This window comes from Pristiophorus japonicus, chromosome 15 (genome assembly GCF_044704955.1).
Source record: "Pristiophorus japonicus isolate sPriJap1 chromosome 15, sPriJap1.hap1, whole genome shotgun sequence".
In the NCBI taxonomy this organism is placed as follows: domain Eukaryota; kingdom Metazoa; phylum Chordata; class Chondrichthyes; family Pristiophoridae; genus Pristiophorus; species Pristiophorus japonicus.
Window position 1 is genome coordinate 109783950 of NC_091991.1, and position 13774 is coordinate 109797723.

Genomic DNA, 13774 nt, shown 5'->3' on the forward strand with positions numbered 1-13774 from the left:
TATACATTGGCTCCCAGTCCAACATGGCTTCGATTTTAAAATTCTCATCCTTGTTTTCAAATCCCTCATCACTGAAACCTCCTCCAGTCCTACAACCCTCTGAGATCTCTGCGCCCCTCCAATTCTGGCCTCTTGTGCATCTCCGATTTTTATCGCTCCACTGTTGGCAGCTGTGCCTTCAGCTGTCAAGCCCTTGAGTGCTGGAATTCCCTCCCTAAACCTCTCTGCCTCTCCACCTCTTTCTCCTCCTTTTAAGATGCTCCTTAAAACCTACTTCTTTGCCCAAACTTTTGGTCACCTATCCTAATATCTCCTTATGTAGCTCGGTGTCATATTTTGTTAATCGCTCCTGGGACGTTTTACTACATAAAAGGCACTATATAAATGCAAATTGTGTAGTTATACTACTGAAGCACTGCTGACAAAGAATTGATTCAGGTCACATTGACCAACAATAAATGTGCAATTGCCTTTGATACAGGTTTGGATAGTCGCAGATAAAGTACAAGGCAGTCACGGCTTGAGCTGTGGGACAGTGTGTCATCGGAAGGGGGTCCAGCCACGAGAACCCATCGGTAGCAGTTGGGACTACGGCATTGGAGTAAGTTAACAAGATGCAATTGTCATGGGAGTAGTAATGCTTATATATAATCGTCATAAATAATGCATCTATCTGGGGCATTTCCTTTTACTGTGGTGCATGCACAAGTTTCTGTTATCCAGTCCAGAATAATATTGGAATGATCAAGCATATTTCAGGGTGTTCATTTTAATCGGTTTACATTTTTCAGTAATCTAAGAAGCTGAGATCTATTAAAGAAGTTGCTTTTATATGTTACGTGTAAGGATCATTAAAATAATTTCAAAATAAATTCCTGGAGGTTTTTTCCAAATGGTAGATTGACTAAAAAACAATTTGCCTCCCTCCCCCCCCCACAAAATTCCCATCAATTTCCTAACTAAAGTCTGAACCAGCGACGCACACACTGTAAGGCCATTGCTTGTTGTACATGACATACAGACGTCACCGATGCTACGTGGCACATCTCTCGCCCGAATATCTGCATAAAGCAAAAGATGTTTTGCGTTTATTTTTTTTAATGAAGGGACCAAATTAAATTCAGCATACAGAACATAAAGGCCCTGAAATTCCGATTGGAGGCTCCTTTCGAACGAATGCCTCCAACCGGAGAATTTCTACAAATTTACCTGGTGGTCCGGGAGACGTGTGGGATTTCAGTGGGGAAGCCTTCTCTTCCCGCGCTGCGGAGCGCGCTCCCGTCCTCACGGTTCCCACGCAGAAAGTGCAGTCAGTCACATGAGACTGCTCAGCCAATCAGGTACAGTATTCCACAGCTTTCTCATTAATAGCAATAATTATCTATCAGTTCTCATTATTATTAATGAGGGAAAAAGAACCAAACACACTAAACACCATAATAAAAAAATAAAAACCATACCTCACATAATTAAAATTAATTGAAATTAAAGTTAATAAATGTCTTACAAAAAAAATTCCGATTTTTAAAAAAGTTTTTTTAATTATGGTTTAAAATAAACTTACCGTAGTGGGGGAGGCTTTTTAACAATGTACATGCGCTGAAAACCGGCTTTTCCGATCTGTCAAGCTGGAACTCGACAGATCGTAGCCAGATCGGGAGCGAGGACATTTGTACGTGCAAGTTTGGGATATTTACACATATCTTGCCCTGCAAATGTCCTCCAAAATCTTGCGCCTACTTTTACAGGCGCAAGTGTTTTAAAACTCACAAACATAATAAAAATAACGTTATGAAAACATATTTTATTGTTTAAAAACCCTCCCCACAACGGTTATTTTAAGGCATAATTTTTAAAAATCGGGAAAATATATATTTTTTTATGACATTAATAACTTTAATTTAAATTAATCTTAAATATGTAGTGTATATTTTCTATTTTTTATTAATGTTGGGGGGGGGGGCGGGGGGTTCTCATTCATAGTAATAGGAGTTTCGGACTGACGAAACTATTACTATAAATGAGAACATACTATACCTGATTGGCTGCCCAGAGCCATGTGACTCCAGCTCCAGGCCTGCACACGTCCCGATGTGCAGGGAGAGGAGGCCTGTAGGCGCACCAGCTTCAGGTAGCTGCGCATTTTTTCTCTCAAATCTAGTCAAACGCCTGCGGGAAAGAGAAAGTGGAATTTCCATGCCATTATTTTAAATTTTATTTTATTATGTTTTTGTATGTTGTAAAACCCTTACGCTTGTAAAAGTTGGCTGTGTGCCTGCTTTTATCAGGCGCAAGAGATTTCAGGACACTTGCTGCGCAAGATATGGGTAAATACCACAACCATGCCCATGCAAATGTCCTGGTTCCCGAGATACACTGGATCTGTTAAGCTCCAGCTTGACAGATTGGAAAAGCCGGTTTTCAGCGCATTTGCGCAGAAAACCGGCTTTTGCGAAGCCTTCCCGGGTCCGTACACACTCAATACGGAACTGAGGAGGCCGGGATCTCCAGGTCAAAGTATAGGTGCGACCGACACAAATAAACTAGGTCAATTTCAGACGTACTGTATTCTGGTGTAAAATGAACCACATTTTAAGATTCATGGTCTCTACCACCGTTACTGTTTTTTTGTGTGATTATGCTTCTGTCATTTTGTCTAGTGCTCTCGTTCAGCGGTTCTCAAACCGGGATCCCTGGAGACTTTCCAGGCTTCTGCGAACTCAAACCATTTCCGTCACAAGTTTCATATGCAATAAACATAATGCAATAAAAAGATTTCTAACCATGATCATCATAGACAGTCGAGGATGACATGCTTCCACTCTAAAAGTGAATTCTCAAGTGACTGAGGAGTCCAATGCGGGACCTACAGTCTCTGTCACAGGTGGGGCAGACAGTGGTTGGAGGAAAGGGTGGGCGGGGAGCCTGGGTTGACACATGCTCCTTCCGCTGTCTGCGCTTGCTCTCGGTGACGGGACTCGAGGTGCTCAGCGCCCTCCCGGATGCTCTTCCTTCACTTTGGGCGATTCTGGGCCAGGGATTTCTAGGAGTCAGTGGGGATGTTGCATTGTATCAAGGAAGCTATGAGGGTGTACTTGAAGCGTTTCCTCTGCACACCTGGGGCTCGCTTGTCGCGTCGAAGCTCTGCGCAGAGCGCTTGCTTTGGGAGTCTCGTGTTGGGCGTGCGGACGACTTCTTCAATAACGATAAATTAAATGTTATTAACACTAATAATACCCTCCTCCCCCACCCCCCAACCACAAACCCCATTTATTGGTTCTTTGACACGTCAATCAAACTAGGCTTGGGTTTTATCCATTGAAAACAACTCTGGAATGCATCTATCTATAATTAATTTTGAATTATTGTAATACATAAACTCACACACGCGCATTTTTATATATTATATATATATAAATCATATGTTTTTAAAAAATATATACATGATCCCGCCCCTTTTTCTGATTGGTCAGTGACTAATCGTTGGTTGGATAAAGTGCCATTGTCAAGCATCACGCCAATAATTAACAGACTCTGCAATGAGAACAGGCACCCCCATCTCACTGATATCTGTGATTACCTGTTTTCTTAAAAGCATTATCAAAACACTATTTACACGCAGTACTTTCCTTTCGTATGAGTATTATATGGTATTATAATTTAGCTGGAGGGTGTCCGTGATTACAAATCCATTTGAAACGGTTTGAGAACCATTGCTGTAAGTCGTACTGCAAGAATGTGTTTGGCAGAACTTTTGAAACCACAATTGAGTCACATAGAAATGGTGCCGGTCCTTAGTTACATACTTTGTTTTGTTGAATTTAAGCATTGCTTACAATTTAAAAAAAAAACATTTCCCCCAGATTTGCCAGATTGTTATTGGGAGGGCAAGGCCGTTTGTTCCTGATGTGCCCCACCCAGTTTTTGGCACTAAAAGTCCATGGAATAAAAAGGACAGCAGTAGCATCGATACAAAATGGCAGGACACAGAGAGTAGTGGTGAACGGCTGTTTTTTGGACTGGAGGAAAGTATACAGTGGTGTTCCCCAGGGGTCGGTACTGGGACCACTGCTTTTCCTGATATATATTAATGACTTGGACTTGGGTGTACAGGGCACAATTTCAGAATTTGCAGATGACACAAAACTTGGAAGTATAGTGAACAGTGAGGAGGGGAGGGATAGGCTTCAGGAGGACATGGACAGGCTGGTGGAATGGGCGGACACGTGGCAGATGTAATTTTATGCAGAAAAGTGTGAGGTGATACATTTTGTTAGAATTAGGAAAGGAAATATAAACTAAAGGGTACAATTCTAAAGGGGGTGCATGAACAGAGAGACCTGGGGGTAGATGTGCACTAATCGTTGAAGGTGGCAGGGCAGGTTGAGAAAATGGTTAAAAAAGCTTACGGGATCCTGGGCTTCATGAATAGAGGTATAGAGTACAAAAGTGTGGAAATTATGATGAACCTGTATAAAAAACTGGTTCGGCCTCAACTGGAGTATCGTGTCCAATTCTGGGCACCGCACTTTAGGAAGGATGTGAAGGCCTTAGAGAGGGTGCAGAAAAGATTTACGAGAATGGTTCCAGGGATGAGGGACTTCAGTTACATGGATAGACCGGAGAAGCTGGGGTTGTTCTCCTTGGAGCAGAGAAGGTTGAGAGGAGATTTGATCAAGGTGTTCAAAATCACGAGGGGTCTGGACAGAGTAGAGAGAGAGAAACTGTTCCCATTGGCGGAAGGGTTGAGAGGACACAGATTTAAGGTGATTGGCAAAAGAACCAAAGGTGACATAAGAAACATCTTTTTTACATAGCGAGATCCAGGTTAGGATCTGGAATGCATGGCCTGAAAGGGTGCTGGAGGCAGACTCAATCACGGCTTTCAAAAGTAAGTTGGATAGGTACCTCTGAGAATATTTTTTTGCAGGGCTACGGGGAAAGGGCTGGGTAGTGGGACTAGCCTAGGTGCTCTTGCGGAGAGCCGACACGGGCTCGATGTTGAAAGGCCCTCTTCTGTACTAACTTTCAAAAGAGAATTGAATAAATACTTGAAAAGGAGAAATTTGCGGGGTTATGGGGAAGGGGCAGCAGGCTGGCACTAATTGGATAGCTCTTTCAAAGAGCCGACACAGGCACGATGGGCCGAATGGCCTCCTTGTGTGCTGTATTATTCTATATACAATCCCAGGGTTTTAAATCTCAAAAAAAAACAATTTTAATGATCCTTAACTACTTGCAATTTAAGTTTCAATTACACACTGTGGGGTGTCTTTCATGAAGATAACATGAAATTTTGATCTTTTTAAAGGGTGGCTGGGATCACATTACAATCAGAGCAACCTCAATGGACCCTTCACACAATCCTGTTCCCATGGCACCTGATAACGCGCCACTGAAATTGACTAACCAGGATGGAGCTGCTGGTGCTAATTCTAGAAGCAGTTTAATAATCAATGAACAACAGGAACTGGATGCAAGTGCTGTTAACTGCTGACAGATTATACCATAACCCTTGTATCTTTTTTATGATGTTATCATCAGTTTGGGCAACTACTGATCTTCTTTCCCAGATCAATCTGAGACTAGTCCCTGTATTAAGTAAGCAGAATGCTCTTGTAAGGTTTCTATGTTAACTGTTATCCTAGTTATACCACGCTTTTAGCAACAAAATGGCTCTCACTTTGTTTGAAATTGAGAACCAAAAATGTAGTGCAGTTACCTCAAACTGCGTAACACTGAAATGTCCAAAACCAGCACAATATGTTTGTTCCACTCCACTGTCGTGTTGGTCGGGCTGTAATCTGCTATGTTTTCAGGCTTGAAGGCCTAATAAAGGATCAATCCAGTCTGTTTTCAGGACAGTGTGTCCCATAATGCATCTTGCAGCGGTGCCATGAACTGCCTGTCGCATTGTGGGCCAGCTTTTGCACGTGCTCTAAATCGTTACAACCTATTAAAGGGCCAGGTGTAACGTGACCCTGAGCTTCACAAACCCACTAATGCGAATTGGGAGACAGGAACGGGTCCTGTTGTAGATGGGTACAGCCAGGGTGTGTGCTGAACTGTTGGCTGTGGTTGATCAGTGGCAGCTCTTTAAACAGATTGAATATATGACGAGTTGTCCTGCATTGTTTGCTTTAGGTTGAGGCAGCATTCTGAATGCACGTGTAGTGTATTCAGTTCACATGAGTGTCAGTAGTATTGGTTGCAGTATTATGCTGGATGGCTCTTGTGTCCATTATACTTCTTCTAGAACAATGGTGCACATGCTTTGGATGTTGCTACGTGTTCAACCTGGAAGTGTTTTAACTAAAGTCATCAAACTACCTTTTACCTTTGCAACTGAGAGGGTGAGATGGAGAGGGGTGGGAGGAAGTTCGTGTGCAGCATAGACACAGAATAGACCAACGGGCGTGTTCCTGTGCTGTACATTCTATGTAACATCGACCATCCACCAACACGGAAAATTCTGAGGTACATTGTTAATTGTTTTTTTTAATTAACTTGATTAATAATACCAGGGATGAACAAAATACAAAACTAAACCGGGTATGGATCCCTCTGAATCTAGACATGTTCAACTTCTAGAAACAACATTCAATGCTCCTATATAAATCCAGTGCCGTTTATAATGGGAACCCAGTGGTTCTACCGTTTATCTTACACACAAAGGCAGCCCAACAGCCCATGATACATGAGCTAAAGTTATAGCCTGCTTCTCCTGCCCGCTCATTGTTTTAGACCACAAATTTGAAAAATGACATTATGCATCTTGCAGTTAAACAATTCAGAGCAGAACCTCTGGCCACCTTTGGCTCCCATGTCCCCCATCCCCCCATCTTACGTTTTTTTTTCTTCTTCTCTCACTTTTTTTTCTCTCTGTCTCTAATGGCAGCTGGTCATTACCCCACCATTCACACCCTATCTTGACTAACCTTTTTCTGACTCCTGTCATTACCATCTCAATTCGGCCCATCGGCCCTTTTGTCTCTCTAATCTCTCCTGCCTTCCAACCTATCACAGACCTTCCTTTTTGTTCTTTCTTCCTCTCCCCCTTTCAGTGCTTAAGAATGTGTTCTTTCCGAACATTCGCCAGTTCTGACAAAGGGTCGTTGACCTGAAACGTTAACTCTGTTTCTCTCTCCACAGATGCTGCCTGACCTGCTGAAATTTCCAGCATTCTCTGTTTTTATATCAGATTCCAGAATCCGCAGTATTTTTCGTTTGTGCTAAACAATTCATACTGCCTTAACTATTCCCTCCCATTTAATGCTAACTTGATTACTGCTTTAGCAAAGAAAGTGTTTGTTAAAACAAGGATGATTCTACGGCTTCTAAGACCATACCTGAATGTAATTGAAAACCAGCCCCAGCTTTAACTAATTGATTGAACCTCAACAAGATTGATTATAAAAATGAGTCGCTGTGGCGTCAGTGGCTGGTGTGATGATGAGGGTGTTGATTAAATTAAGATGGGATGGTCCCACGGAATAATAATAACACAGAAATCAGCCGCTCTTCCACCCAGCTGTATAAATTAGGATACTTGACAAGTCCACTAACTACTGAATGTTACAGTGAGAGATTGCATTGATGTATACATCTAATGTTATCTTAGTGTTTACATAGAAAATACAGCATAGAAACAAGACATTCGGCCCAGCTGGTCCATGCCAGTGTTTATACTCCACACGAATCTCCTCTCACCCTACTTCATCTCAGGCCATCAGCATATCCTTCTATTCCTTTCTCCCTCGTGTGTTAATCTAGCTCCCCCTTCAATGCATCGATACTATTCACCTCAACTACTCCTGTGGTAGTGAGTTCCACATTCTCACCACTCTCTGGGTCAAGAAATTTGTGCTGAATACCACATTGGATTAATTGGTGACTATCTTGTATTTATGACCCATAGTTCTGGTCTCCCCCCCGCCCTCCCACCCTCCAGTATTAGCAATCGGTTATTATTGGGGAACCGAATACCCAGCAGTGAGACCATTTTTCTATTTTTGCTGCCAGTAGCCATCCTCTCTTGAAGGTGTTAATGACTTGTTGAGGAATATTTTCATGGGCCCAGTGTTTTATTTACAGCTTGGCCCATTGACACCCAGACAATTTTCCTTTCCATTGACTTCAACCTGACCTGACCTGCTGCCATCAGTAAAATTGACCCCTCACTTTCCGGGCTTACACATGGAACTTTTCCACAGTGAGGGATTGGACAGTTGCTGGGGGAATAGGGAACTTCCAACACGATCCAGGAGAAGGCAGCAAATTAACTGGGATTGGGGACATTAAAAGTAAAATAACGGGCAGGGGACATTAAAGGCAAAGTAACTGGGGCTGGGGACATTAAAGGCAAAGTGCGAACTGGGGGAATTAAAAGCAAAGTGCAGACTGGGGGAATTAAAGGCAAAGTGCGAACTGGGGGAATTAAAGGCAAAGTGCGAACTGGGGAAATTAAAGGCAAAGTGCGAACTGGGGAAATTAAAGGCAAAGTGCAGACTGGGGGAATTAAAGGTAAAGTAACAAACTGGGGGAATTAAAGGCAAAGTGCAGACTGGGGACATTAAAGGCAAAGTGCGGACTGGGGAAATTAAAGGCAAAGTGCAGACTGGGGAAATTAAAGGCAAAGTGCGGACTGGGGAAATTAAAGACAAAGTGCAGACTGGGGAAATTAAAGGCAAAGTAACGAACTGGGGGAATTAAAGGCAAAGTAACGAACTGGGGGAATTAAAGGCAAAGTAATGGGCTGGGGAACATTAGATGTGATATTGCTGCTAAGTCGAAACTCTGTTCACACCTGGTGTGTTTTATCAGTGGTTGGAGGATGTTTTAAAATGACTCGCCTCATGTGGCAGTGAGACACCTTAGCACAGCAAGTTAAGGAGGATGAGAGTGGTGTAGGAACAGTCTGTCCTCTTGAACTACTGCCCCAGAACTCTATATTACAGCATCCTAACTCAGCTTGGAAAATAACATGCTAAATATTTTGGAACCCTTGAAATATTTTCTTTTGAACTTTTCAGCCCGTAAAGAAGTGAAAGCACTTTTAAAACGTACGAAAACAGTACAAGTAGGAATTCCACAGTTACTGGGAGAGTCTGCTGTGGTGCAGCACAAATAAGTGTTTGTGAATGTGCCAGTGGAAAAATTGTGTTCCATTCAACAGTGTGCTGCAATATGTCATGTGTCACCATTTGAACCTTTAATGGCTAAACTAAATTAACTTCTGCCACACTGAATGTTTTCACCAAGTTGACTCGGGAACGATGCGCTGGAATGGTAGTACGCATCAGTTGACAAACCCTGCTGGTGTCGTTAATCTAATTGTTCAAAATCTCCGTCTCATTTGTGACAAGGTGTCGAATATGGATCTTCACACTGCGAGCGTCCATCGTGGTTTTACTGCCCAAGCCAAAGCCTTAATGCCATCCTTTCTTGAAATGAGTAACATTATGATTCACTAAAGCAAACTGTATTGCCAACATTCTTCGCCCTCCTGCAGTGCTGTGACATGTGAATAACAACACCCACATCCCGTGAATAAATCTCCAACAGAATCTCCTAAACCCGTGACCTCTACCACCTAGAAGGACAAGGGCAGCAGGCGCATGGAAACACCACCACCTCCAAGTTCCCCTCCAAGTCACCCACCATCCTGACTTAGAAATATATCATTGTTCCTTCATCGTCGCTGGGTCAAAATCCTGGAAGTCACTCCCTAACAGCACTGTGGGAGGCCCTTCACCACACGGACTGCAGTGGCTCAAGAAGGCGGCTCACCACCTCCTTCTCAAGGGCAATTAGGGATGGGCAATAAATGCCGGCCTTGCCAGTGTCACCGACATCTCAGGAATGTATTAAATAAACAAAGACTACAGCCTGGAAATTGGGTGGTTTGCGTCACTCGTTAGTGCCATGAAATGGTGAAAAAATGGTGGCTGCCGCTCTTCTGCCATTCTGCCAGCTGGTGGCGGGTCCTGCTGCAGCCGCCATTTTCAGCAGGTCGGCAGTGTTGCTGTTGCCTGCTATCGGTGAGATTATTTTAATGAGTTGGAGCGTGATGTCAATCAACGTACAACAGCGAGTTGATGCCAGCTCATCCATTTTGGAGTTCTCTGCTCACATTGCACCAGTCGGTGCTAAAAGATCTTCCAGCAGAGTTAGCAGCCATGAGGAGCCTGACAGGACTGATGAGGATGGACGGCGGAACTTCAAATGCCTTCTTTGCCCAGGTTCTTCTTTGAAACTTTCATTTTTTGCCCATCAGTGTGGGGTGGGATCACATTTCAGGCAGCCTTCCAGGAGGCCTACAATGTTTGTGGGTCAGTAAATCAATCGGCGATCTCCATTGCAATGATTGACGATGATCTGTGATCAAATCTCTTTTATCTGCATTCATGTCATAAACAAATCAAAAATCAACAAACATTGGGTGGCAGCTAATATTTTTGGAGCACGTACGGCAACTGTTGGGGTCGCTCCTTCCTTCCCCGTTCCCCGACACTGCTTGCGGAGACAGGTGACCTTTGGCCTTCAGAGAGTAGCGCTGCAAAGAGCACGTTGCACTAGACAATCCCCGCCATGTTGATGATAATGAGCAGGCAACACCAACATGGCGGTACTGCCTGAGCTCTCTCGGCCACTGGCCGTTATCCTTGGCCACCAATGTTTTCCAGCGTTCCCCAATTTCTAGGCCTCCTTTCCTGTGTTCATTTCAAAGAGAAAGTATCCTCCATAAGTATATCTGTGCTTTGGACTAAAAGCTGTTGTATACAGTTCTGTTCTGATTATTGCTCAGAAGATATTTCCCACCATGCTAATTGTTGTCCTTCTCCACGTATCTTCTGGAAAAGAATTGATGGTGTCCACGAGGAAAGTGACTTTTGTACGCTAAGAGGACAAGTCATGGGAACCAGCTTTGAAAGTAATTGGCATTACCAACTTCACAAGCCTCCTTCAGGGGCTGTAGCCCTTGGGATTCTCACTGTTAGCATCTCAGGCTCATTCTAGTAATATGTGATGGACGTATTTTATTTGAAGAATGAAGACATAGGTCCATTTAAGGGGAGGCTAGAAAAGCACATGAGGGAGAAAGAAATAGAAGGATATGGTGATAGGGTGAGATGAAGAGGGGTGAAAGGAGGGTCATGTGGAGCATAAACACCAGCACTGATCTGATGGACCAAATGGCCTGTTTCTGTGCTGTTAATACTATGTAAGGCAAGCCTTAGGGAAGTTAGTGATGTGTAAGAGTACTAGATAAACAAAATAACTTTAGGATCCATTACCATTCAGTACCAGGTGTTTGAAAATTATGTTGGGAGATATTCTTGATATCTGTGATGTTTGATTGAGAAATCCTTAATTAATGGCTATTCGGCACACATTCTCGGAACTTCACTGAAAATACGGCCTCTTTTACATTATATTTTATTTTATTTATGATGTACAGATATTTTATCTTTACCATATTTTGGAAAAGATGGGTTGTCTTCTTAAGAATAATGTAAACTAGCAGGACCAGCATTACTGCTCACTATTTCTGCTGCTTCAGGTCTGCATGCACTCTCTCAGGAGCATCTTAATTGTTGATTATTGTATCTCTGTGTGCTTTGGTGAATTAACCACTATTATACAGAAATAAATATGAAGGCAGTGATTAGTTTATGCGCTTGAAAGCATCGGTGAGCCAGTCATTTTTGTAGGCGAAAATGCATTCCGAAGCCAAGAGCAGGAATGGTGGCTGGACTGTTGAACTTTTCTATCTGCGGGACTTCAGCCAAAACACCAATGCTGTTTGATTCTGAATTTCAATCTTGAGAATACCAGTGTATTGGAGATTCATTCTTTTTCCTGAGCCAGGAAAATAAGGGGTATGCTAAAGAAATCAGTGGTTCTATAGAGGTTAAACGGGTCTTGACGATTATTAGCAAACCATTTGTATTAAATTATGTGATTAATAAATATAAGGTGGTGTGTTAAAAGCTCTCATATTTTTGTGTGTTATCTATATTTGTTACCTTTTCAAGTGATTGTAAGTTCCCCTGTGATGTAAGTGTATATTCTTGCTATCGAAATTATTGTGTAAATGTATCATTTACTAAACTGGGTGTAATGCTGTGTTAAATAATTTTACCAAAACATGATATTGTGTCCTAATTTCCTTCAGTGTATCTTAATATTGTGTGTGTCACTTTTTAACCTTTGCTCACAACAAAAACAAACTGATCACACCCATTCCCTGGATGTGCTTATGCAAATCGATTAGATTTGAAAATGTTTTATCCATCTCCACAAGTCCAGAAACTCGGATTCGTTATACAATATGGCCATGAGTCCGAATAATGCACTGCCTTATTACTGAGGGTGATACTGACCCAGGGCCTTATTACTGAGGGTGATACTGACCCAGGGTCTTATTACTGAGGGTGATACTGACCCGGTATCTTATTACTGAGGGTGATACTGACCCAGGGCCTTATTACTGAGGGTGATACTGACCCAGGACCTTATTACTGAGGGTGATACTGACCCAGGGCCTTATTACTGAGGGTGATACTGACCCAGGGCCTTATTACTGAGGGTGATACTGACCCAGTGCCTTATTATTTCATAGAATCATAGAAGTTTACAGCACGGATGGAGACCATTTTGGCCCATCGTGTCCGTGCCACCCAACAAAAGGCTACTCAGCCTAATCCCACTTTCCAGCTCTTGGTCCATAGCCCTGTAGGTTACGGCACTTCAAGTGCACATCCAAGTACTTTGTAAATGTGAGGGTTTCTGCCTCTACCACCCATTCAGGCAGTGAGTTCCAGACCCCTACCACCCTCTGGGTGAAGACATTTCCCCTCAAATCCCCGCTAAACCTTCTACCAATTACTTTAAATTTATGCCCTCTCATTGTTGACCCCTCTGCTAAGGGAAATAGGCCCTTTCTGTCCACTATCTCTAGGCCCCTCATAATTTTATATACCTCAATGTGGTCTCCCCTCAGCCTCCTCTGTTCCAAGGAGAACAAACCCAGCCTATCCAATCTGTCCTCGTAGCTAAGATTCTCCACTTCCGGCAACATCCTTGTAAATCTCCTTTGTACCCTCTCCAGTGCAATCACGCCTTTCCTCTAATTTGGTGACCAGAACTGCACGCAGTACTCCAGCTGTGGCCTAACCAGTGTTTTATACAGTATAACCCCCCCCCCATGCTCTTATATTCTATGCCCCAGCTAATAAAGGTAAGCATGCCGTATGCCTTCTTAACCACCTTATCTACCTGGCCTGCTACCTTCAGGGATCTGTGGACCTGCACTCCAAGATCCCTTTGTTCCTCTGCACTTCTCAGTGTCCTACCATTTAATGTGTATTCCCTTGCCTTGTTAGACCTCCCCAAATCCATTACCTCACACTTCTCCGGATTTAATTCCATTTGTCACTGTTCTGCCCACCTGACCAGTTCATTGATATCTTCCTGCAGTCCGCAGCTTTCTTCTTCATTATACTAAAATCGGCTGTGTGGTTGATAATCTACAAACTTCTTAATCATACCCCCTACATTCAAGTCTAGTATACCACAAAAAGCAAGGGACCCAGTACTGAGCCCTGCAGTACCTCACTGGAAACATCCTTCCAGTCACAAAAACACCCATCAACCATTACCCTTTGCTTCCTGCCTCTGAGCCAATTCTGGATCCCATGGGCTTTTACTTTCACGACCAGTCTACCATGTGGGACCTTATCAAAAACTTTGCTAAAATCCATATACACTA

General features: G+C 43.0%; 1 protein-coding gene across 3 annotated transcripts in view; it reads left to right on the forward strand.

The window, feature by feature from the left end:
* Window positions 1–12155, forward strand: part of tecpr1a (tectonin beta-propeller repeat containing 1a) — a 125500-nt gene extending 113345 nt beyond the window's left edge. The window contains exons 24-26 of one of the 3 annotated variants that reach the window (XR_011596801.1): window positions 482–601; window positions 5312–6477; window positions 9366–9433. Coding sequence is in view for 2 of the 3 variants with exons in the window: in XM_070900767.1 (XP_070756868.1) it covers window positions 482–601; window positions 5312–5497 (306 nt within the window). In the remaining variant the exon portion in view is untranslated. Of the gene's footprint in view, window positions 1–481; window positions 602–5311 lie in introns of all 3 variants that reach the window. The other 2 variants (XM_070900767.1, XM_070900768.1) reach the window with 2 other exon arrangements.
* Window positions 12156–13774: the final 1619 nt, after the last annotated feature.